The sequence below is a fragment of the Rattus norvegicus genome, chromosome 5 (assembly GCF_021556685.1).
Source record: "Rattus norvegicus strain SHRSP/BbbUtx chromosome 5, alternate assembly SHRSP_T2T, whole genome shotgun sequence".
Taxonomy (NCBI): domain Eukaryota; kingdom Metazoa; phylum Chordata; class Mammalia; order Rodentia; family Muridae; genus Rattus; species Rattus norvegicus.
Genome location: NC_141538.1, coordinates 66,374,406 through 66,399,073, shown reverse-complemented (window position 1 = coordinate 66,399,073; position 24,668 = coordinate 66,374,406). Strand labels below are relative to the sequence as shown.

General features: G+C 49.7%; 1 protein-coding gene across 1 annotated transcript in view; it reads left to right on the top strand.

The window, feature by feature from the left end:
* Gabbr2 (gamma-aminobutyric acid type B receptor subunit 2) overlaps positions 1 to 24,668 on the top strand; it is a 341,159-nt gene that overhangs the window by 157,838 nt on the left and 158,653 nt on the right. The window contains 1 exon segment of the mRNA NM_031802.2: positions 18,870 to 18,971. Coding sequence (NP_113990.2) covers positions 18,870 to 18,971 — 102 coding nt within the window.

Sequence of the window (24,668 nt, the reverse complement as noted above, 5' to 3'; positions counted from 1 at the left end):
CTTTGTTCACAAGCTTTACTTTCACCAAATTGATTGTGGTGAGACTCCCAGAATACTCTTGGCACTGAAATCTGGCCATTCCCCCAATTGCTCTGCTGCAGACATGATATCTCTGTGGCCGGTGGTGCCCAGTCGTGAACATGGAGTTCTTGGCTCACTTGGTTACCGGTAAAGTAGCCTTATCTTCCTCATGTAGGTCCTTCCCCTTGGCTGTTGGGGTTTCTTCCCTGTGCCCTACATTGAGGATTGCCTTGGGAGATGGGGATCTACTTTCTAGGATATTTTTAAAGTAGTCATTGCTGGCTTATAGGAAAGCTATTGATCTCCACACATGCATCTCTCAGGACTAGCTGTATGGAACATATTGCTTCTGGAAGTTTCTCTTCTCTTTATTCCCCTGAGTCTGCTGGGCAGTAGTCAGCAACATCACGACATCAGGAATGAGCCCGCTCTTGGTCCCCTGGACCACTGGACCACACCATCAGGAATGAGCCCGCTCTTGGTCCCCTGGACCACTGGACCACATCATCAGGAATGAGCCTGCTCTTGGTCCCCTGGACCACTGGTGGACCACATCATCAGGAATGAGCCCGCTCTTGGTCCCCTGGACCACTGGACCACACCATCAGGAATGAGCCTGCTCTTGGTCCCCTGGACCACTGGGCCACATCATCAGGAATATCTTCTCGGCTTCTCATTGTGATGTCCTGCACAGTTGTTCAGAGCAGAGAGACAGGTTTCTAACTGACTTCAAACAGGTCTCTAACTCTAGCTGAGCTCCCCAGGGGCTGGGTGGCTTTCTGCGTGTCATTTAATTTCCCATGTCTCTGAAAGCGGGGGCATGTTCAGATTACCTCAGGGGTAGGGAGTATTAAAATAGCTAATATGCATGAGTACTTGAGGCTCAGAACAGCACCCAGGGGCCATGTGCTGTCACTCGCCCTTTCTGATCATCTTGAGGTGTTCACTAGGCATTAGAGTGACGTCTTCAAATAGCGACAGCACTGAGTACTACTGTCTTGTGCTTACCTTCAACGGGAACGTAGTTGGCAAGGCGTAATGCCTGTCAAGTATTCCTCACCATGTTGGGCGATGTTCCGCTCACATTCACTCCCATATAGGTAGGTAGCTTTTCAGTCTGGGAACCGGGGCTGCCTAGACTCTAGACTGGTAACCACATCTTCTTTTCTTCGATGTACAAGTTGGGAAAATAGCAACCCCATTCTTCTGAATTCGTCTTACAATGCACTCATGCAGCACACATCTGTGAAGTGGGTCCAGCTCCAGTCATGTGAACATAGCTGAGAATGGACTGGTCCCTACATACGGAGAGCCCGAACCCTTATGCAGGAAAACAGGCCAAGAAGGAAGCAGACTAGTGGCTCTTATGTGACATGATTAAAAGTGCCGCCGAGATTAGTCAGGTAGGACCAGGGACTACGTTTGACAGTTCTGAGTGTGGTGAGGTGAGAAGGTCCTTCAGGATGCTTCACGGTCAGGATGTCACAGGGAAGGGAGCCCCAGACAGAGCAGCTGAACAGAGGTGCTGGCATGGAAGGCTGCAGTGTGAGAAGAAAGGCCGTCGGAGTCCATTGTGGCTGGGGAGGACTGAGGCAGGAAGAGCAAACGCTGGTTAGGACCCTGGGAGGGAATTTGGACCCTGGGAGGGAATTTTTAGACCTAAGAGGTTGGCTGATACTTTGAGTCATCACAAACTCTACCAGAGAACATCTTGGTGGTTGATCACAGGCTGGGGACTGTCCTGATATGGCCTGAGGTGTTTCCTTGCTGGCTGGGACGTCATGAGGGTCCTCATGAAACCTTTTGTGAAAATTCTTTTCATTTTGATGAAGTCAAAGTTGTCTTTTGTTTGCTTTGGTCCTCAGATTTAAGGAGCGCTGCCTAGTCCAAGGTTATCGGATTTTATTTTGAGAATTTTGAGGCTTTAGTTTTAGTTCCTACGGTTAGACCTTGTCTGAAAGGAGCGCTGACTCCAGGGCCTGGCCCTACATGAGGCTGGAAAAGCCCACCTTCTGCCGCCCTTGCTCCCTGCTGCCACTTGGTGGCGCAAGGAGCACTGGTCTACTTGGTTACAGCCCTGAGCCAGGGACACTGGGCACACTTCCTAGCACCTCAGCTCCAAGAAAGATCTAAAAAATTTTCTCCCTCCCCTTCCACTCCCCAATCTCCCCTCTCCTTCTCCTCCCCTCCTCCTTTCTTCTCCCGTTCTCCCCACTCATCTTCCTCGTTAAGAACCAGAAAGCTGTCTCTTAGAAAGGCTCCTTCCATTTTCCCAGACTCTGCACCTGCTTTATAAAACAGCCATCCTGATTGGTTGAAGGAAACCAGGGGAGGGAGCAAAAGTTAAATTTTTGGCGAAGCATTACCTTGTTCTGTCTTGTAAAGAGAAGAGCAAATCCCAGACCCTTACTGGGTCTTGTCTCTGTTCTGCCCCCCTCTGGGTTATTTTTGTCAGCTTTTCTCTTTAGTAGTGTTTTCTCTCTGGGCCATCCTTTTTCTACTTGGGTTTTCACACTTGGTCTTTGCTCTTGGTTCCTATGAAATGCATTTGCAGAGATGCATTTTGTATTTGATCGTGGTTTTAGCCCACTGCACTGTTAGGTAAATGCTGTTTCCTCGCCACTATAATGAAGTGTTCTGCAGTCTTGTTTAAATTTAAAATACTTGGCTTCTGCTTGCCCAATTTCCAATATAGAAAACAGGAACAGTGATGGCAAGCTCTGGAAGTTAGGACACCGTTGACCCCTGCTCTCATAACCTCTTATTTGGGGGGTTTATTCAATTTTATTTTTTATGTTGTAGATATTCCTTGTCAACTGTTATCTGACATTGATATTTACTGTTAAAGTTCATGGCAGTGACCATGATTTAACATTCAAATCCTCGCTTAACTGGCTAGCACCCACTGCCATGTCTTTGAATTGCTCTATCTCTCTAGCACTAGTGAGTATTTTATTAGAATTTTAAATATAATATTTATTGTTTTCTGAGTCTCATACATGCATGCAATGTATTCCGATAAAACCCAGCTCCTAGTCTTGCCCCTAACTCCTCCCAGATCCAGCCGATCTCCTCACCCCACCTCCTCTCAGCTTCATCTTCTCTTTTTGTTGGTGGTTTTCAAAACAACCCATTGAGTCAGTCCCGTTTGCACTGCCGTATGATCCTAGGTACGGGCCATCCACTGGAGGGGAAGCATAGGCATACCAGATGTGCAGCCAAGATGAGAAGACAAACCAGGAAGCAGTGAAATAAAAGCAGACCCAATAACAGCCCAAGATTTCCTACCAGAGACCACACCCCTAAAATGGATTTTCCCTGGCCCAGAAGACATTATCTACCAATAACTCCTCAGTTAGGAGTAGGGGCCCCTGAGCCCTCCCCCCTTCCCATGCTGGGATGTTGACTGACTCATCTTAAGTGGGTCTCATGGAGGCAGCTGGGAGTCCCTGGATGCAGCAGGCCCATCAGGCCAAAGACACTATTTTGTTCTAGTCCTCCTGAACCTTAGAGTCTTTCTGCTGCTCTCTTTCTCAATGGTCCCTGAGCCTTGGGAGGAGGGAGTGTGACATCGATGTCCCATTCGTGTCTCAGTATGTATGAGTGCATCTCTAAGTCATGTGTGTCAGGATGGTCATGTGACTTTTCTGACTACTGTGTTCTTACATAAGTCATAGCTTCTCTCTGTTGTCTCCTTTGAATGACAAGTTATCTACCCATCTTCTTCAAACCTCTCTTGACATTGTATCAAGGTTTAATGGTGATGGTTTGGTTGTTTGTTTGTTAATAGCCCTGTCCTGTGTTAGCTACTTACAGAACTTTTCATCTTTGAAATAAAGAAAATATCACATATCTGATATTTGAATGCTTATTCTAAAACATGACTACTGCTTTTATTTGAAGAATTTAGTCTTTAAAAATGTTATTCAAGCTCTCTCATAAAGTACTTGCAAATAAAAAAACTAACACAGTGAAATTAACCAGACTCAAGGGCTGCCATTTCAGTGAACTCCTGAAGAGTTAGAACATGCTTTCTGGAGTTGTGGGTTCATACTGGATTTTACAATTCTAACACACACAAATGCACACACATACACACACACGTGCATACAAATGTGTACACACACATGCACACATGCATGAGTACACACACAAGTACACACACAAGTACACATATACATGCACATATACATGCATGCAAGCACACACAAACATGCACATGCACATGTATACACAGATGCACATACACTCCCATGCATGTGCTCGTGCACGCATGCATCCACGAGCACACACATGCACACACCAGGACAAAGATCAAACCAAACCAGAGAAGAAAGTTTTCTATCCTTTCCTGACCCATGTCTGTTATCTGCACCACTTCTTCCCTATCAACCAAATCTCGCCCCCCTTCCCCATTCTCATGTCTTACTGCCCTCACATTCATTTCCCACAAGAGGAGGCCATGTGTTTTTGTCTTTCTGAGAGTGTGTGACCTCACTCAATATACATTCTAAGTTTTCTGGTCTTCCTGAAATTTTTGTGATTTCATTTTTTAGAGCTGTATAGTATTCCATTGTATATTTTCACTCTCCATTTATGTATTCATTCATATATATTATTTATTATCTACATGCTATTTATTAAGCATATATTTCATTATCCATCAGAATTTCATTATCCATTTGTTGATGGACAGCTAAGCTGGTTCCATTTCCTTGCTATAGGGAATACAGTGACAATAAACATGACCGATAAACTTGTCTGTTATTCAGACACTTTTCCTAAAACATGATTGCCGCTTTTGTTTGAAAATGTTGGTCTCCCTATTGTGAAAGTTTTCTTCCATTAGATCTTTCATAGTTTTTCTTTTGCTCTGAGACCTTTCGAGGATTCATCTTCAATGTCAACCTGGGTGGATTTAGAGTCACCTAAGACACATCCTGAGAGGTTTAACTGAGAAGGGTAGACCTACGGAAACATGGCTGGGTCCAGTCCATAGGCTGTGCCCCTGAACTGAATAAAAGGGGGGAAACCAGCTGAGCACCAGACTATCAGCACTAGTCACTGCTTCCTGACTGCAGATGAATGTGACCTTCCCTGCCACATGAACTGAATCCTGTATTCCTTAAACAATGAACCAAAATAATCCCTTCCTTCCTTAAGTTGCTTTTGTAAAGTGTTGTCATAGTTACAGGAAAAATCATCAACCCTCGCCCTGCCCCAGCCTGGCCCCAGCCCAGGCAGCTGTTCTTTGCTACTTTGTAGCTTCTTCTTTTACCCACCCTTTATCCCTGCACAACCCCCAGCTGCTCTTTGCTTCTCCACCCCCAAACCCCCAGGCACTGTTTCACCCCCATCACTAGATAGGAGAGAAAGAAGGGTAGAGGACAGAGGAGTGGGGGGGGTCACTAAATAATTCCCTTCTTGTTTCTTCATTGAACAGGACTAACAAATCACAAACAACACCCTTGAGTGACCAACGACCACCCACGCCGCCTATGCGGCTCTAGCACTTATATACCCTCTGAAAAGTTCCCAGCATTCCAAATGTCACACAGCTGCAGGAAACTATCTGTAGCTGGCAAAACCACGATTCTGCTAGAGCACGAGGCAAATCAGTCAGCTGCTGAGGAGAGTCTGAAGCAGCCCACATCCCCACACCTGAGGTTAAAACGAAACCACATTCTTATATATGTCAGAGTTTTTAAGAAACCAAGATTCCAGAATTCACACTCACCCCCCTTTTGGGAACCCCTAATTCCAGAGTGAGTCTCTGTAGTGCCTCTCTGCTGCCCCTTTCTCTCTGGCACCTCTACCTCCACCCTCACTGACCGTGTCCAAGATTCCAGAATTCACACTCACCCCCCTTTTGGGAACCCCTAATTCCAGAGTGAGTCTCTGTAGTGCCTCTCTGCTGCCCCTTTCTCTCTGGCACCTCTACCTCCACCCTCACTGACCGTGTCCAGGAGGCATTACCTCCCAGCGTTCTCAGGTCATCCTGCACACAGCTCAGTGTTCTGTAACTAAGTTTCGCTTCCGGCTGCCTCTAATGTGTCTTAACTCAGATTCAGTAATCTAATTCATCTCCTGCTGTCATTTTCTCAGCTCTGCTGGGGTCCTCTGAATTCCGGTTTCTTTTACTATATCATTTCCAGCATTTCGTAGTTCTGGTTTGCTTTCATCTCTGAAGCACGAAACTGAGGTGGCAGCTTCCTTTCACTTCCGGTAGCAAATCTGCTCGTTGATGAAGTCCTTCGTCTGCGCATGCTCACTGTCTGGTTTTCACTGCTCACGGTCTCCGTAACCTCCCTGACCTGGGATGGCCTGGCACCCACAAATTCTCCTGGGTCTCCATTGTTTCAGCTGCTCCCGCTGAACTTTCACTTGAGTCTAAGACAAAACTTAATAGCCAGGAACAGACAGCTGAGGGCAAGGAGTCGCATGGTGCTGAATTGTCTCAACTATTCGTGGTTTCTCCTTGTAGGAGGGGAACAGCTGCCCAGATGTTCAGGGTCGCTCTTGGCCTCTGCCTGTGATCTCCTGCCTGTGGTGTCTGGGAGGTACCGTGGGGAAACTAGATTTGGACAGCTCTGCTCACTTGTCATTAGACAGCATAGCCAAGCCATTCCTGAAGGCAGGCTGACTGCATGATGAGAAGGGGGCTCCCCCAAATAGGTCTGCACCCCTGCTATAGCCGGGCCTGTCCTCCAGTGCCCAGCCACCCATCATAGGCTATGTGGTCAGTCCCCCGGCCCCAGCACACTTTCCCTCTGCACAGCACAGTGCCCCCTGCTCAGGAAGCAGGGCTGTGAGTCAGCCTTCAATCTGCTTTCCTTGGCATCGTACCTCACTGAAATTCCTCAAAATTGCTGCCATGTTGATGCTTCTCTTTTCTCTTTTTCTAACACTGAAGCAGACTCTCCTATTTTTGTGCTACCTTGCAGGGTCCTTTTCTGTCACTTGCAGAAGGGGGTAGCTTAGGTGGGAGGTGGACATCTGTGCTTGTCTTGCCTGTCCTCCATAGTTAAAATGGCCTCTCGATTCACACGGTGGCATAGCCACAGATGAGAAGTCTTGGGTGATTCCAGTTCCATCGCCCTCTTTTAGTTTCTTGCTCTATGCTGGCCCCTCAGCACATCATCTGGCTTTATAATTTTGCTTTTTGTTTTCGTTTTTGTTTGCCTGGGCATGTTCCCTCCTCTCCCTCTCAAATCCCAAGTTAGCACCCCCCCCCCATGAATGATTCTTCCGCCAAACATGGCTGCCAGGCTCTGGCAACCTGATCCATATCCCGGCCTCCAGCGATATTGATGGAGCTTCCCACATCCTCCCCACCCTGCCAAGGTCACGACCTTTGAGTGGAAACGGCAGAAGCTGCTCCCTACCTCCTGATCCCCATGTGTCCCTTTCAGACACCGTGTGTTTCACTAGAGAGCCATTTCGGATCCTTCTGGCAAATCCCTGCCTTGCTCGTGAGTCAGCAGCCAAGCAGCAGGCGGTGGAGGGGTGGGGTGCAGAGGCGCCCCAGGTTGGCTTGGCAGCCTGCCCCAGAACCCAGCACATCACACAATTTGCTGTACCCAGCCTGTGAACAGCTGCCTCTGGCCCTCTGTGGGGAGTCACCAAGCTGCCACAGCTGTTCTTTCCGGGGAGCAGTGAAAAGATCTCCCCCACCAGAGGCATCTGTGTATCCCTTTGGGGTTTCACGGGGTTCGGGCTAGCTTGTTCCTGCAGAGAGACCATGCCTCTTGAGTTTAGTTCAGTGGCATTACTGCTCCTTGCCCTGCAGAAACTGAGCCTGAATCATGCTATCTTATCCTCTTTGATGATATCCCTGTTAGTGACCACGCCCCCCACACCCAGCATGCACAACCAGTACTTTTAACTTTACAATCCCCTGGGGTAAGCTGTGGATGTGCCCTTTTTCAGAGATAAAGGGCTTCCAGAGTTCTCTTGCTCACCCAGAGTGGCCGGGACAGAGGGCTACAACAGGCAGAGCCGTGGGACTCCAGGTCTGTGCCATTCCCTCTCTCCCACAGCATGCAGTGAGCACAGAACCAGGGTTCTTGGGCAGATTCTGCCAGACATGGCCAGTCCAGTAAAGGTTATTAGAACACAGCCTCACTTGCTTCTTCACATGTTGCCTATGGCTTCTTTTGCAGTACGACAGCAGAACTTAGTTGGGACAGAGCCCAGAAGGCCAGCAAAGCCTAAAATATTTACACTCTGGCCCCTTGCAGGGAAACGTGACTTTCCCTTGCTGTTGTGGGCCATAGAAAGAAATCACACTGAAGTCTCGGGTTCAGTGCGTTCTAGCTGAGTAACCTTGGGCAGCTGCCTCAACCTCTCTGTGCCTTATTATTACTCACCCATTGCTCATAACCATGCCTGTTAGGTCTACACCAATGTCCAAAAGTGACTGAAGTCCTGGCATGAGTGAGGGACTAGTGGCTGGGGGCACTAAAGGCACTGAGGGGACGGGGACCCCACCATCATTTCCTCTTTTCCCATCCACCCCTGGTGTTCTGCCTTCTCTACTCTTTCTTCCACCTCCCTCTGGAGTGCTCTGGCATTTCTACCTAAGCCCTCCTCCAATCACCCGGATGATGGAGACATAGACTCCTCTCTAGCATCCCCTTTGGGCACCAAGCACTCAGTGACACATCACAGGCAGCAGGTGTCCTCATTCAACCACACGGATGGCTCACCGGTGCAGGCCACAGACCTTCCAGGGAGACACACAGCCTCCAGACCCTCTCACTGCACACAGCCCAGGGCAGATGCGAAGGTGAATAAGCCACAATACACCACCTTGCCTTTCAGAGCTGCATCCCAGTTGGAAATTTCCACGTGGGCCTTGCAGAGTAGATACGGTTCCCAATTCGTAGTGAAGCTGCACCATCCAAACTGCTGAGCTCAGCACACTCCCTGTAGCCTGCTCAGCACTCAGGGCGGTGTCCACTCAAGACGCACACTCAGCACCTGCACGGGATGAGGCTGGCCCTAGGCTCCAGGCCAGGGGACAGACAGGTTGTCATTCCTAACCTTGAGGGAGCTGAGAGACCTCAGCTTCTCTGTCCAGGAGCAGTGGGGAACCTGCGTATGAGGGGACTTCCTGGTTACAGGACCAAGTAGATGAGGCTGGGGGTAGGGTAGCAGCAGGGAGGGGCATCAGAGGGCCAGAGCTGTGCCTGGAGCCCCCAGAGGACATGGTGGGATGGAGCTGTTTACATGGGGCTGCTAGAGTGACAAGAGGCCAGGAACTCGGTTGGCCCATGCCGGTGTGATGTAAAAGGACTGTATGGTTTATGACAAGATGCGAGCCCGGCCTTCGGAGACCTGCACCTGCAAAAGGAGAATTCTACACTTAGGGCCCTGCAGGGAACAGGTCATGTTGGGAGGAGTCAAAAGAAAGCAAACTTCATGGAAGTGTTTTGGGCAAGGCCTGGGGAACCAATTGGACCAATGAGACCCTGAAGGCCAGTAATGGTGGGATTCAGGCCCACAGCCTGGTGCCCTTGAGAGCAACAGGAGGAGCCAAGCTGGACAGGGCTGGAATTCAGACAAGGAAGGACAGGGCTGGAATTCAGACAAGAGTCAAGCAGAAAGACTTTAACTCTTAACTCTTTCTCTTCCTTGTCCTTGGACTCCTGCTGGGGCCTCTCTTGGGCCTTCTGGTGCCTGCTGGGCTCCGGTTGCCCTCCAACACCTGCTGGGACCTCTCATTAGCTTCCCGGTGCCTGCAGAGACCTGCCTGCCATTGGCCTTTTTACAACTGCTGATATTCTGGCCCTCGACTTCCTGCTGGGCTCCCATTGGCTTCTGAATCCTGCTGGCCTCCTATTGGTCCTTAGCCCCCTGCTGGCTCCCATTGGCTCTCTGACTCCTGCTGGGCCGCCCATTAGCCCTTACACTCCTGGATTCCATTGTTTTTCTGATGCCATTTGAGGCCCCCCATTGGCCTAGCCTAACTGGGAGTCTCAGAGCAAGTCAGATCAAGAGGTGCCACTCATTAAAGTCAAATTTCACAGGGGGCAGGGCTGGGCAAAGTGAAGGGTGCGAGTGGGACAAGTGTTGGGTTTCAGCAAGAGATGCAGCCTAGTTAGCATCCTGGGCCTAGAGGATATTCTTTTCCACAAGTCAAGCCAAGCTGGCTGCAAGTCACTGGGTGTGCTGCCTTGGAGAAGGGATATGATATCATATGAGGCTGACCATTTTAGTCACAGGTGAATCAGAGCAGAGAGGGGAATGAGAGCTTTCCTATAGAAGGTTCTAGACGTGATGTCCACGGTAGTGCCTAGGAAAGGTCAAGTTTAAACTGGAAAGCCAGACTGGGGTACCTAGTAGGGTGTCGTCAGTTGATTAGTAAGAATGGGAGGAGGGCACAAGGATCACTCAAACTTAAGGACCTATCTTAGAGAGAAGAGCGCAGGGCCTTAGCACAGAGTTCAAAGGGGGAGAGGAAGCTGCCACCGAAGGAACCAGGACATCAGACAGAGGGGTAGATGCCACAGGTGGAGTTGAGGGTCTCCCCAGGAAGTCACTTTACTGCTCCCACATTGACTCTGACCCTACAGAGTTCTCCCTCTCAGCCTTCAGTCCCTAGCATCCAAGTATGAATGGGATTGAGGCTCCCTGGATGCCCCGCCCATCCTGAAGTCACACCTCATAGGCTTCCTGTGGGCCTCCATGCACCAGATCTGGTTCTGTCCAGGATCTGAGGGCTTGTGTGGAAAGTAATGTGGACCCACCCTGCGAGGGTCAGCTGTTTATAAGCCAGCTCCAAGTCCAAGTACCCTAGTCCCCAGCCACCTTCAAGGATCCCCGAATCCAACCAGCTTATGCCCACTCTACCATCTATGTTCTTGTTCTCCGTAATAGAGAACAGACAGACAGGCACAGACAGACCTGGGACAGACAAGGGTATCATGATGGAGAGTAAAAGCAGCCCAGATCAGGGTGTGAGTGATGCTAGGCACTACTGTGTCTGCTCTCCCACAAGGCTGCACACAGAGGATATAAGGCACATCTACGTGGAGTGCTGTCCTCTGGAAATCACATGACCATTGTCTTCTTGAACTCTAAAAAGTGGGGCCCATCTATTGTGGGAAGAGGGAGACACATGAGGTTCCATGCTGCTAGAGTGAGACATTTCCTCCCAAGGAGCTTGTGTGCTGCTCAAGTTCCAGTAAACTCTGATTAAACATTGTTGTAGGGCTAGAAAGGTGTTTTGGTGGGTAAAGTGCTTGACACACAGAGTCCCGGCACTGGGGCGTGGAGACAGGAGGATGTCAGGCCAGCCTCTAGTCAGTCGGTGCATGCTAGTTCAATGAAAGACTCAAAGCAAGATGGAGAATGATTGAGGAAGGCGTCTGATGTCATATGAATACAGACACACACACACACACACACACACACACACACACTCACATACAACTCTAAATAAATGAACAAGATTCTTGGCCCACTGGGCTCGATTCCAGTGAGACTGTGCCTTTGGTTTTTGTTGCTGTCCTTTCTGGGGTGAGCAGACATTTGTTCATTATCCAGAAAAAGTTCACATTGTGCATTAGGGCTCTCTAGAGGAGCAGACCCAATAGAATGGGTTTATATTACACAAGAGTTATTAGATCGGCTTACACCTGTGCATGCTGGGTAGTCGAGCGATGGCTGTCTGCAGGCTGGAGAGGCTGGGAACTTGTTAGATGCTCAGTCCATGGGTTGAATGCCTCAGCAATCACAGTGCAAGCCTGGGGGGGGGGGGGGTCACTGCAGAGCTGCTGTCTTCAGTCCACATAGGAAGGCCGAAGAAGCTGAGTCAGGATGCCTTTGAAGGATGGCAACAGCAGCAGCAGAGCAGGTGCACAGGTCAGCAAGGAGCAAAAGCATACAGACTAAGCAACACTGCGTTTCCTCCTGCCCTCTTTACATCTGGGCCCCTGTGGGAAAGGCTCTGCCCACCTCGGAGAGGGTCTTCCCATCTCAATGAATCCTTCAAGGGAACTCAGAAAACCACACAGATCCGACCAAGGTCACAGCCAAGGTGAACCACCACGTACTGCATCTTCACTTTTGCCTATCCTTAATGTAGGTTCAACTCCAGCTACACAGTATAAAGCTCTAACTTACCTGGAAGTAGGTTGGTCTGTGTTCCCACAGGAACACCTTTCTGCCACAGGAAGTACTTCTACAAGAATTTAAGTGGATGTGCCAAATCTTAAAAGGGGTTGTGCGGTTGGGAGGAGCGGGCTTATGGGGGCAAGCAAAAAAAATGACCCTCATGGTCACCCAGAATTGTTTCATTGACTTTAACATTCAAAAAGAACAGTGGGTGGGTTACCCATAGTGTTGAAAAAACATAGACATTGATAAGGAAAGGAAAGCCTCATATTTAGCATCCAGCTCCTTGCATACCCGAGGTGATGGGGAGCTCACTATCACCTTCATTGTCACGAGAAAGTTTTCTTCTTCATCTTCTATGTCCTAATCCTTCCTATTCTTCCTAATTCCTCTATGCCCCTGCTTCTTCCTCCTTCTGGCTTTGAACCAGAATCTGCTTTCCTGACCCTTCTAACTGTTGGCTCACTGGCTGCTGCAGGGTGTCCCAACCAGGCTCCCCTCTTTTCTGTGACAGCTCTTCCATTTTGAAGCCGTCCATCTCTTTCTGCCTTGATCTGTGCTAATTTTCTAATTAGTTTAAATTAATGGTAGTTCCTGGGGAGCTGAAGTCCCACTAAAAAGTGACCTGAATTATTCAAACATTGGGACGTTTCAAAACCTATTTAGCCTAATTAGCATCTTAACTCTGTCGGCCCTCAGCGTTGAAGGAGTCATATCTGAGTGCGTTCCGTGTGTTAATGGATTTTTCTTGAATGAACTGTTTAACCAAGTGAAGACACATTTCATGAATGAATACAAGTAAATCTATAATTAAACGTTTTAGTCAGGTAAGTGGAGTGGCATTTCAGCACAATCCGTCGTCTATATATAGTGGTACATTTGAATGACAAAGTAGGTTACCTCGGCTTCCGTAGGAGAGCTGGGAACTCGCTCAGCTCTGAGTTCATCTCTAACCTAATTAGAACACTCAGGCTTATAAGTGCAGGTGGCTCTGCCGCCATCTTCACCTGGAACGCTGCCTTTCTGGATGGTTCCTCGGCTGGAACAGTGGCCTCCATGGGAATGGTGTCCTGGGAATGGCTGGCCATCACAACTGAGGGCCTTAGGGTCCCAGTCACTCCCCGGCCTCCTGTCCTTGACTGACAACTTCACTGGCTTTAAACCTGGTTTAGACCTGTGTTTCAAGAAAAGATGAGGGGTTGGGGATTTAGCTCAGTGTTAGAGTGCTTGCCTAGCAAGCGCAAGGCCCTGGTTCGGTCCTCAGCTCCGGGGGGAAAAAAAAAAAGATAAGATGTAGCTATGAGATGGAGAGGGCTGGGGAGGGTGAGGGAGGGCGGGCTATCTTCGAGGAAAAATGGGACCCTGGATTTGAAGAGGGTGGAGCTTCTGCCTTGGTCTTCAGCTGAGAATTTTATCCCCTAAATTCAGAGCCCAGCGACTTGAGCAGTTCACTGGACTTACCTGGAAAGCCCTCATCCCTGAGATTTGGCAGTATTTCTAGTGACAGACCAGTGCAATCTTGTATGCACTCTTATAGAAAGGCATGGGCCAGGGCTACCATTCAGCCACATGCTGGTTCTCCATCTCTGGGGGATGAGGGAGATGATATGTGCTTAGTGTTTGAAGCTGCTGGGGTAATGTTTTACACAGCAATGGAAGACAAATACTTATTATCCGTTACCCTCAATGTCCCTGTAACTTGTGGCTTCTGGCAGCCTCCCATTCTTCCCTGGTCCTTGCTTTGGAATCTCTCACCTGGATATTTGTAACACACAGGCATGCCTGTGATAGCACACACACACTCATGCCTCTCACTCTTCATGGACCCCGCAGCTGCCAGGGTTATCACTATGGACATAGCTCCACTCGGGCCAACTTCTCTCTTGATTCCTCATCGTGACTTTCCATAGCACTTAGATCCCAACATCCTTTATATAAATGCTCACCCCCACCCACCTCTCCTTTCTTCTGTCATTCTACCACCAGTGCCCAACCCTTCTTTTAGGCTCCAATTTAACTCCAACTTCAATAGTCCTCCAGTTTCCGTTCCATCGCCCTCCGCCAGAGGGCCTTTGCCCTTGCTGCTGCTACAGTTGGATACTTCTGCTCCTCTTCCTGGCCCGAGTCTAACTCTGTTGCACTAAACTCGAGAGCCTCGGCAAGTACACATGTATTCCCCAGGGAAATCAGCTGACGAACACCTCCCACCCCCACTCGGCAAAAAGAGACCAAGGGGGACAAGCAGCTCAACGCCATGTTAGAAGCCCATCGCCGGTTTGCCCAGTGCCTGAGCAGAAGAGATACCAACGTCAGACATGAAACAAATCCATGAGGTTGGAGGAACACAGAGATTTCATCCTGCGAATCCAGAGCCCACGGGAGCTCTTCCAGAAGGCATGAAGCCCCAAAGCCAGTTAGTGGTTGGACAAGATCTGAGCGTTCAGTCCCAGTGGGAGACCTGACTGAGGGGCTGCAAATATCCCTCCCCGGCTTCCCAAGCTTTATCTGGGGACTTCTGAACTTAGACTCCACATAGCCTTATTGGAGGTCGGGCATCCACAGTTGCTGTAGAGGATGGGTGGGGACAGGAGGGACCTCACTGGCCCTATGTGTGGGCAAGAGAACATGGTGGGGACAGGATCTGGCAGGACAAGCTTTCACCGGACCCAAACACAGTGTAGTGGAATCACTGGGAGATTTCCCCATTGCTCCCTATGGCCCACCACAAGGCTGAAAGCGTGCTTAAAACATAATGAGTTTCTCGGAGGCGATTTTCACGACTGGATTGCACGGCTCTCCCGAGTGTGCCTCCTCAACGTGCTGTCTTGTCAAAGCACTCCTGGTAGGGACTTTCAACCTTACCACCATACAAGCCTGACTCCCATTCTGTAGAAACAGACTGGGATTTGGTGTTGCTTTGTTTTGCTAATCTTTTCTGGTGATATTTGGTAGAATACTCACTCTCTCGCTGTGCAGGGAACAGCAACTACATGATCCCAGGAACAGCCGAGCCTCCCGTGTCCTGGGCCTTTGAAGCGTACGCTCTATTCCTTCATGGTTCCCAGTTTTGAACTCACCCATCCCATCATACATTACTTGGCATCTTCATTTTATTATTTATTTATTTATTTATTTAATTTCCTGGGCATGGAGGGCTCTTACTTTCCCCAGAAGAACATGTTCTTGCTTTTATTAAACAGAAGCAAAAAGGATCATAGGTTCTGAGTCTCCCAGTCCAGAACAAACAGCTCAGACTCTGGCCCATTACCCAGGAGAACCTGCAGGCTCAGGGCAAACTTGGGCATTTGGGAGGCTAAGCCCCGGGTCTTCCAGTTCCTATGCGAAGGTGGGGGATGGTTCCCTATGTCATTCTTTCCTATACTTTGTTTCCTTGAAAATGTTCTGTACTGTTGCTTTTCTTTCCTCGCCATCCCTAAAAGTCCATCAGAATAAATTCCCGAACTGAATGCGAAGACCTAGGAGCTGACACAACGGGAGTCAATGGCTGGCTGTGCCAGCCGACAGTGTACCTGGGCCTGTTCTGAAGCGCCAGGCTTGAGTGTGGGAAGATCACCAGATTGGGCATATCTCCTCAATTGCTCATAGGTGAAATGGGGGGTAGGATGAGACTACCTTTAGGGTGGATTTGTTTGTTTGCCAAACAAAACATAACACAGGTTTTCACACTTTCCCTGAACACACTCACAGATGCCCCGACATGGATTCTTTCTCACTTTCAAGGAAGACCCAGAACTCCCTAGCATACAAAGGCATTCCACAGCCCCATGTTGAGCCCGGAACCTAGTCTGTGAGCTATTTGCACACTGCCACCAGCTTCAGGTGAGAAGAAAGAGATTCAAGAGAAGCAGGGTCGCCTCTCCAACTGTGACACACACAGCTGGGCCTTGACAGTGCTTGCCCCTTGGTGAGTACACTGATTTGCGTTGTCAGCCCAGTTGGTGTCCCTGATACAGACACCTCTGAGATGGGACTTGTGGCTGGAAGCCTTGAGAACACAGAGCTGAGCGGTAATGGCAGAGGCAGCGTTTGCCCATCCCAGTCTCTAGACTCCTAGCAAAGCAGAGACAAAAACGGTAGAGGGGCTGGAATGGAGCGTGGTGGTGGAGCATCTGCCTGGCATGCACCAGGGCCGCTGTGCCCATCACTTTTCCGCGGTGTGATAAAGCACCACCACCAGAAGCAATTAAGGAAGAGTTATCTGAGCTGATGGCAGCAGAGGCCTCACAGGAAGCAGAGAGAAAACTGGATGCGGCAGAAGTTATAACTTCTCAGCGTAAGGCTCCATGTCTGTACCTCTCACTCAAGGGACTAAAGCACAGCAGCGGTTCACACTGACCCTTTGGCTGCCCTTCCTTGGTGGTGGCTTCCTGGCCGGTGACATGCAGAGCCAGATTGTTCAAAGAAACATGTTGATATATGCAGTCAGATGGATCTTCTGACTGTTGACATAAGAAAGTTTATTTTTATTGAGGTAATGTATACAGAACATCACATCTTCCCACCTCGGCCGTTTGTAAATACGCAGCCTTGACGAGGGCCCTCTCGAGTTATGTAACTGCAGTGTTGTACGTCTCCTGAACCTTTGCGCCACCCTAAACAGGCTCCAAGCCGGTTAAGCATCAAATCCTAGTCTGTGTGCCTGCCCCACCCAACCCCGTGACTGCCTGCCCCGTCATGCACCTCGTATCCCCCATGAACATCCCATCTGTCTGTTTGCCTATTCCGGTCCCTTGTGTAATCGTGGTTCTGTCTCCACCTTTCTTTAGGTTAACCCATATTGTAATATATCAAGAATCCCAATTGTTTTTAAGGCTGAGTAGTATGACACTCTGGGTGTGCATACCATGTGTTTATGTCTCCTTCCAGCAGCAGACATGTGGGTTGCTTCCACCTTTTGTATTGTGAAGAATGCCCTGTGAATATGGACGTTGTAGTTGAAAGGGTACAAGCTCCACCATGGGCTCATGGGTTTGACTACTTGCTTCCTCATCCATAGTTGCACTTAATGGGGGTTGTGGAACCCTTGGGAGATAGAGCCTAGCTGAAGGAAGTGGGTCACTGTGGGGCAGGCCTAGAGAGTTGAAACCTGGCCCCAGTTCTGGCCTGAGCTCTCTCTGCTTCCTAGTCGGTTCCTTTCACACACTGCTGCCACGAACTTGTCCATCATTTTCTGCTATGATAGACTGCACCCTCTCAGACTGTGAGCCAAGACAAAGCCTTCCTCAGCCACAGAGATGACTCAGAGATTAAGAGTGCCTGCTCCACCTCCAAAAAACCTAGGTTCTCAGGCAGCTCACAAGCATCTGTAACTCCAGCTCCAAGGCAACACACACACACACACATACACCACATACACACACCACACACACACACACATACACACACACACATGCACACACACACAAACACAGACACACACAGTGGATACATGATGGATGGATGGATGGATGGATGGATGGATGGATGGATGGATGGATAGAAAGATAGATAGATAGATAGATAGATAGATAGATAGATAGATAGATAGATAGATAGATAGATAGATAATAGAGATAGAAATGGTAAACATAGAAGCTAAAACCCTCCCTCCTTTAAGTTGCTCTATCAGTCACTTTGCTGAGAAAAGCAGCCGATACAAGGAGCGTGTGAGACAAGTCCCTGCTGTCATTTCTTGTGGCTATAATTCCCAGGAGTGAGGATGCTGGAGCAGATGGCAATAGAGGTTCAGTGTTCTTGTTTCCCAGAATCTTGAGCCATTGTACATTCCCGAGGCAGTTCCCAAAGACCCCAGGAGGTTCTCAGCCTCCCAAATGCTTGTCCCTGTCTGCTTCTGATAACGGCCATCTCAGCAGAGTGAACAACATGTGCTTTTCAAGATCTCCTTCCTCCTCTCAGGCTCTGAGAGAGGAAGGTCACACCCAGGGGACAAGATCACAAGCAAGTCAGAAACAGCAGGACCCAGAATCTGGGTCCAGCCTCTCCCCTGTTCCTTCTTAACAGCCCCATAGAATGGGCTCCGTTGCACATTCCGGGCACCTCGCTATGGCTTCCAGCCAGATACACTCTTCGGGCTTGTTCTGTTTAATCCAAACTTTAAACAAAAATCAAAGCCAGAAAATATGAGGGATTTTTATATTGTAAAAGCCAGAATTTTTTATTTCTCCTCCCAAAGTGCCCTGGGCCCACTTCCGGCATGGTAATGGAGCAGCAGTGGTTGTCCTTAGAAGGCCCTGTGGTCTCTAGGGTGTCACAGTACCCCAGAAATTCCTGATGTCTGGAGACAGGAACATGGCAGTTGGCAGCCCTCTGCCGTGTGGGTACATGCACAACCCGCAGGTTCGAACCTCGCCGTTTCCGCCTCACACTGTTCCTCTGGGAGTCTGGGCTATGTCTTCACTACAACAGAAAGTCACACCAGAGTTTATACTGCAAAGCGTAAACAAGGTATCACGGAAGAGCCTGTCCTGGGCCAGGCGAGATGAGGTGGTGGCCAGGCCATCTCTTCATCTTGCCACTTGTAGGAATTCCGAGGACATTGTGTCAAAGTGTCACATGCAGGATGGTGCTTCTTGCTGTCTCTTAGTGTAGTGCTCTCTTCTGTCTCTCAGTGATGAGGAGAAAATGACTCCCCAACTCAGCCAGCGCTGAAGAACTTGTCTTTCCTGGCAACAGCTCACCCAAAGTTCTTTGTTTGTCTCTGTCCACAGGTGAGGAATGACCTGACTGGGGTTCTGTATGGGGAAGATATTGAGATCTCAGACACAGAGAGCTTCTCCAATGATCCCTGCACCAGCGTCAAAAAGCTCAAGGTAGGTGCAGCCTGTCACTAGGCTCTCTCTTACCAAGGGCTGGGAGCCAAGAGCTATCTGGTCCATCAAAAAAACATTTCTGTGAGGGCTAAAAGTCCATCTCCTGATGCTGCCCAGCACCAGTCACTCTAGGAACAAAGGGAGATAACTTGAGGTTCCCCTGTTGTAAACATGTCTTTCTTTCACTGTCTACTGCAAACCCCTGGCCCCTCTCCTGGGCTCCTAGAGACCCCCAACCCTGTCCTCAGGTTGGTCACAGCATGGCCAGGAAGAAGATCCACTCTCAAGGGAAGCAAGGGATCTAGGGCAAAAGGAGGGAGACGTGACTCATGACACCGGGAGAGGGGTCAGACCTCTCTAAGGAAGAGAGCACCAGACAGAGGCCAAGCAGGATCCCAGGCTGCAGGGAAGGAGGGCTTCAGGAAGGGAGGGCTTCAGGGAGGGAGGACTGCAGGGAGGCAGGGCTACAGATCCAAGGGTGGCCAGCATGCTCTACTGTGGGAGCATCAGAGCGTGTGGCACTGGGAGCAAGGAGTACTGGGTGATTCAAGGCTGGAAACGGAGTTCTGGACCAGTTCCCAACAGCCAAGCCCTTGGCTAAGCTCTTCTCCCAAGGGTGGAGGGAGGCAGCTGGCGCCTAGAGCTGTAGACTCCTCTCTTTCCCTTCCCTTCCCTCAGAGCCATGGGTCAGGTTGTCGACTTGGCGATCCTACATGCCAACCATCAGTGTCTTCTGACTCAAGTAGGTTCAAGGTTCCCCTTGACACAGCAGGTGGCAGTTATGAGCCATTGGTTTTAAGATGTTTCAATTCACTGATGGAGATCCGGAGCCCCCAGAGAGCTGGGGAACCAGAGGAACCAGAATATTCACACATCTCTTGGTCTCCTCCAAAGCACACAGAGCCCGTGGGTCACACTTTTGCCCTAGGAGTCTCTTCGGATAAGGAATAGCACCCAGGCGGTCACAGCAGGAGCCTCCCCTCCACGTTATCAAGGACTGTGCTGTTGTGGGGTCTAGATGGGCCCCGTGGACCAGGAGGACTCAGACTCATGGGAAAAGGGGAGCCAATCTTGTCCCTGACACATGCCGAGTGTCTCCCCAGAGCAGACGCTGGAAATAGCTTCTGGGCTCTAAGGCCCAGCTGAGTTCTGAGGGCTTTGGAGTTGAAAGGCAGCGTGTGCGGAGCTGAGGTATCGAGATCGGGGGTGGAACAGGATGTTCTGGTCATCAACCAAGTTGATTGAAAAAGTAAGGAGAAGAGCAACCAAAATACCCAGGCCTTTCAGCCTCCAGCTCCAAGCTGGTGACCAACATAGCGCTGGCCACTGGCCCAGGGCTTGACCCTTCTCCCACCCATTTTCCCATTTGAACTTCCCATCGTCCTCTGGCAGGGAGGGTTTTGTTGTTGTTGTTTTGTTTTGTTTTTTTAGATCTATTTCACTGATGGGGACTGGGGATCAATGTGGCTGGGTAACCCCTCAAGATCTTCTCAGGAAGTTAAGGGCATGAATTTCACCTGGAGACTGAAGGTGCCTCTGCCCAGCTGTCCCCTGATCCCTGGGTTGCCAAGGTTTGGGGAAAGATCCGAGCACTGCATAGCTCGAGGCTAGGGCAGGGCAGGAGACAAAGCTCTTCCTCCTGTGGGCTCCATCTCATAGTTGCATGCCTGTTTGTTTTCTGGAGCTGTTTTCTCTGTGCTACAGCATGGTACGGCTTAGCAGCGGGAGTGTGCTCCCTGGTCTGGTTCTAGATGTCGGGGTGTGGAAGCAGGTTGGGGTTAGGCAGAGGTTGAGGTATGAGTGGAGGTTGGGGTGCAGGCAAAAGTTGGAGTGCAGGCAAAGGTTGGGTGCAGGCAGAGGTTGGGGTGTGAGTGGAGGTTGGGGTACAGGCAGAGGTCAGGGTGCAGGTAGAGGTTCGGGTGTGAGTGGGGGTTGGGGTATGGGCAGAGATTAGGGTGCAGGTAGAGGTTGGGGTGTGAGCAGAGGTTGGGGTAAGGGCAGAGGTCAGGGTGCAGGTAGAGGTTGGGGTGTGAGTGGAGGTTGGGGTATGGGCAGAGATTAGGGTGCAGGCAGAGGTTGGGGTGTGAGCAGAGGTTGGGGTAAGGGCAGAGGTCAGGGTGCAGGTAGAGGTTGGGGTGTGAGTGGAGGTTGGGGTGTGAGTGGAGGTTGGGGTGTGAGTGGAGGTTGGGGTGCAAGCAGAGTTCAGGGTGAGGGCAGAGGTTGGGATGTGAGTGGTCCCATACATCCTCGAGCTTGCCTTTTTCTCAGACTCTGGCATCTACAGTTTCGGAAGCTCCTGGCCTGTGACTTCAAAGTTCTAACCCCCTCTCTGGTGGCACCCCCTCCCTTCATCACACTGTCCCCTCATCAGGACACTCCCCATGCTAAGCGGAGTGAATCCCTTCCACTGTAGCCCAACTGTGGTTTAAAACATCCTCTGATACTGTTTTCACACGGGGTCCCATTCCAGGAAGCTGGGGTTAAACTTTCAATGCGTCTTTTGGAGGGACACAACCTGCCATGTTAGACATCCATCTCCTTATTCAAGCGCCTGCCTTCTGTTAAAATGCAAGCTTCCAGAAGCTTCTCATCACCTAGAACCAAACTCAGTTGTTGAATAAGCTGCAATGGGTGTCTAGACAGCAACGAAAATGGAGGAAACACAGATAAGATAGAACCAAGGACAGGCGGGAAGCTCTGGAGGGGCTGGAAGAAGGGCAAGCCTCTGCTTCAGTGTGGGCTAAGTGAAGCCAGGGCGCAGAGGACAAGGAAGAAGCTGTGTATCCAGTAACAGGACAGGCATCTGCAGCAGAGGGCAGAGCCAGAGCCAAGAGAAAAAGATCAATGGCGTGGAGGATGCACCTGAGACACTCTTCCAGAATTCAGAGGAAATGGCCGGCACGATCAATCCTGTGAGAGAGGGGATGACGGTGTAAGACTGGAGAAGAGGACGCCAGGACACTTGAGGGTGAACCAAAATAGATGCCCCAGGAGCAAGAGCTCCCACAGCAGCCAGAATCTAGATTCTAGAACATTCTTCAGTAAGAGAACAGAGACAACTGAGGAAAGGGGACCTGGGAAGGTGCCTTGGTTGGTAGATCCCCAGACACCTGCATGAAAAGAAAGCATGGCGGCAAGGTACCCGTGATCCCGGTGCTGGGGAGGGAAAGACCAGTGGATCTCTGGGGCTCGCAGGCCAGCTGCCTAGCCTAATGGCCTAGCTCCAGGACCTGTGAGAACTCCTAGAAGGAATGACATCTGAAATCGACCCCTGGCCTCAACACATATGTACACACTTATGAATACTCGCCCACACACAAACATGCACACATCCAAACACACACCATAGGAAACAAACCTGGATCACACGAAATTGCTAATATTTGACCACTGTTGAACTATGAAATGCAGTTAGCACAAACACGTGAGGCTGTGTGTACTGGCTAGCTAGCTGGTCTGTGCCCTAGTCACTTTGGTGTAAGAAAGGACACCTAGACACATTTTAACAGATGTTTAATGTACAAACATTGAAGGATGAATCTCACAATATCTAGGCAGAGCTGTGTGGGTTGTGGTAGGAGCGGGGAGTCAAACTTCCCACAAAGTTCTCAAACCCAGGCTGCCCTCTAGCCTCTTTGTACCATGAAACCCCAGGGTTATTTGGAGCAACCAGGACGTACGTTATTGTGTGAGGTTCACGTGATGTGCCAACAGGGAACCTTCTGGACAGTGATCCTGAGAACCAACTTACAAGGGAGCACTCAGTAGCTGAGGTCAGGATAAAACAGGCAAGTGGGAACCGAGACTCTGAAGAGAGCAAGGTCTAAACAATCGCTGTAAATGGGAAAGAGCGTGCGACTTCCCACAGAATGCAGAAACGGGTATCGCATCAGTAACAGAGACATGAAATCCAAAGTGCGCCCTCAGAGCTTGAGAAGGGGAACTTAAAAAAAAATCACCAAACTCTTGGTCTCGTTAAGAGAAGAGACCCAAAGGAGACCTATGTTCACAACAACAACATCATCATCATTAACAACAGCAGCAACAACAACGGAGGCTGAGGTGAGCTGAGAGTGAGCTGGGAACCCTGCTGGCAGGAGACCCAGGAACCTCTCTCTACTGCCACCTAAAATCTAAAACTGTAGATAAAGAAACCTAAGCTAAACCTGGGCTGGAGGAAGAACATGGTGGTATACAGTACCCAAAGCCGCCAGAACATGGAAGACCGCAGCAAGGAAAATCTGGTCCATGTGTCCAACAGAAAACAAGCTTTAAAACAGAATGCTCCAAATAGGCCATTGCAGACCAAACAGTAATTCTGGCTAGAAATCTGAATGGGTCAACCGCAACATGAAATGCCAGATTGTAGTTTTTGTATTTGTTTCTGTTGTTGTGTGGGTGTTTGTTTGTTTTTTTTAGTTGTTTGTGTGTGTGTGTGTGTGTGTGTGTGTGTGTGTGTGTGTGTGTGCGCGCGCGCGTGTGTGTGTTTTGTTTTGTTTTGCTTGTGACAGGATCTGTGTGGCCCATCCTGCCTCAGCCTCTTGAGTTCCTAAAGAGTGGAACACACCACAGCATCTTGATTAAGTGTTACAGGCTGGCCACTGGTCTTCCACAGTGCAGCCAGAGTCCTGCCAAAGGGAGATCAAGAAACGGACAATGAATGGGCAGGCCTGCTACACATGAGGGGACAATGCTGTGATATGACCAAGCACACGGGTTGTCTCTGCTCCAGATGACAGCTTGGGGAACTACAAAGCCGGCTTACAGGACTCCAAGGGGAACAGGGAGGAGGAACACAGAGCAGGAAGCTCCTGTTAGGTCTCCATTTTTCAGTTACAGGCATAACTGGCACTGGCATTGTAATGCTTGTTAAGCTCACTCTCCTCTCGGTGTAGCCTTCCCATGGTGCACGTCTCTTCCTCATCACAAACAGTGCAGGCCTTGACTCAAGCAGGCCTGTACTTCCTTCCTTCGCTCCCCGCCTCAGCTGTCTTCATCCACCCAATGAGCTCCTATGATGGTCCTCACAGGCAGAACACTCCAAGATTGAAGAATTGGTGGCCCATGTCATATTGGAAACCCAAGAAAATGATAAGAAACAAGAAACGGATCCATGACATGTCCCATTCTGAAATAAATTATGGAAGTTACCAGAAAAGCCAGGAGCCTGTGAGCCCTATGTGGCCCCTAGGTCCACAGAGCAACACAGTGTGGTCGCCAGGGGAGGGGGCAGCCTTGTATCTGCACCACTGCTGGGAAAGCAGGACTAACTATAAGCTGGTTTGCTGCCTCTGATCTCATCCCAGCCTGCCCTGTGGCCTCTGCCCATGCTTCCACTCCAATACCCACAACAGACACTGTCCAGTACTTGATTCGTGCTTAGATTTATTCCTTCTTTTAATCCTCCCTGCTACTTTACAGTAGCAGCCAGCAACGGATGGCCAGTGGGCCAAATCTGGCCCTCCGTCCTGTTTTATAAATAAAGTTTTATTGTAACGCATTCATTTAGAACACTGCTTTTGGCTGCTCTTGTGCTCCAGCGGCAGAACAGAGAATAATTGCCACAGAGAATAATTGCCCATAAAACCTAGACTATTTACTACCTGGCCCTCTACAGGAAGTGTTATTATCTCCATTTTACAAGTTGAGAAAATGGAGTTCAGGGAACTTAACACATGCTAGAGGCCATGCAGCAGC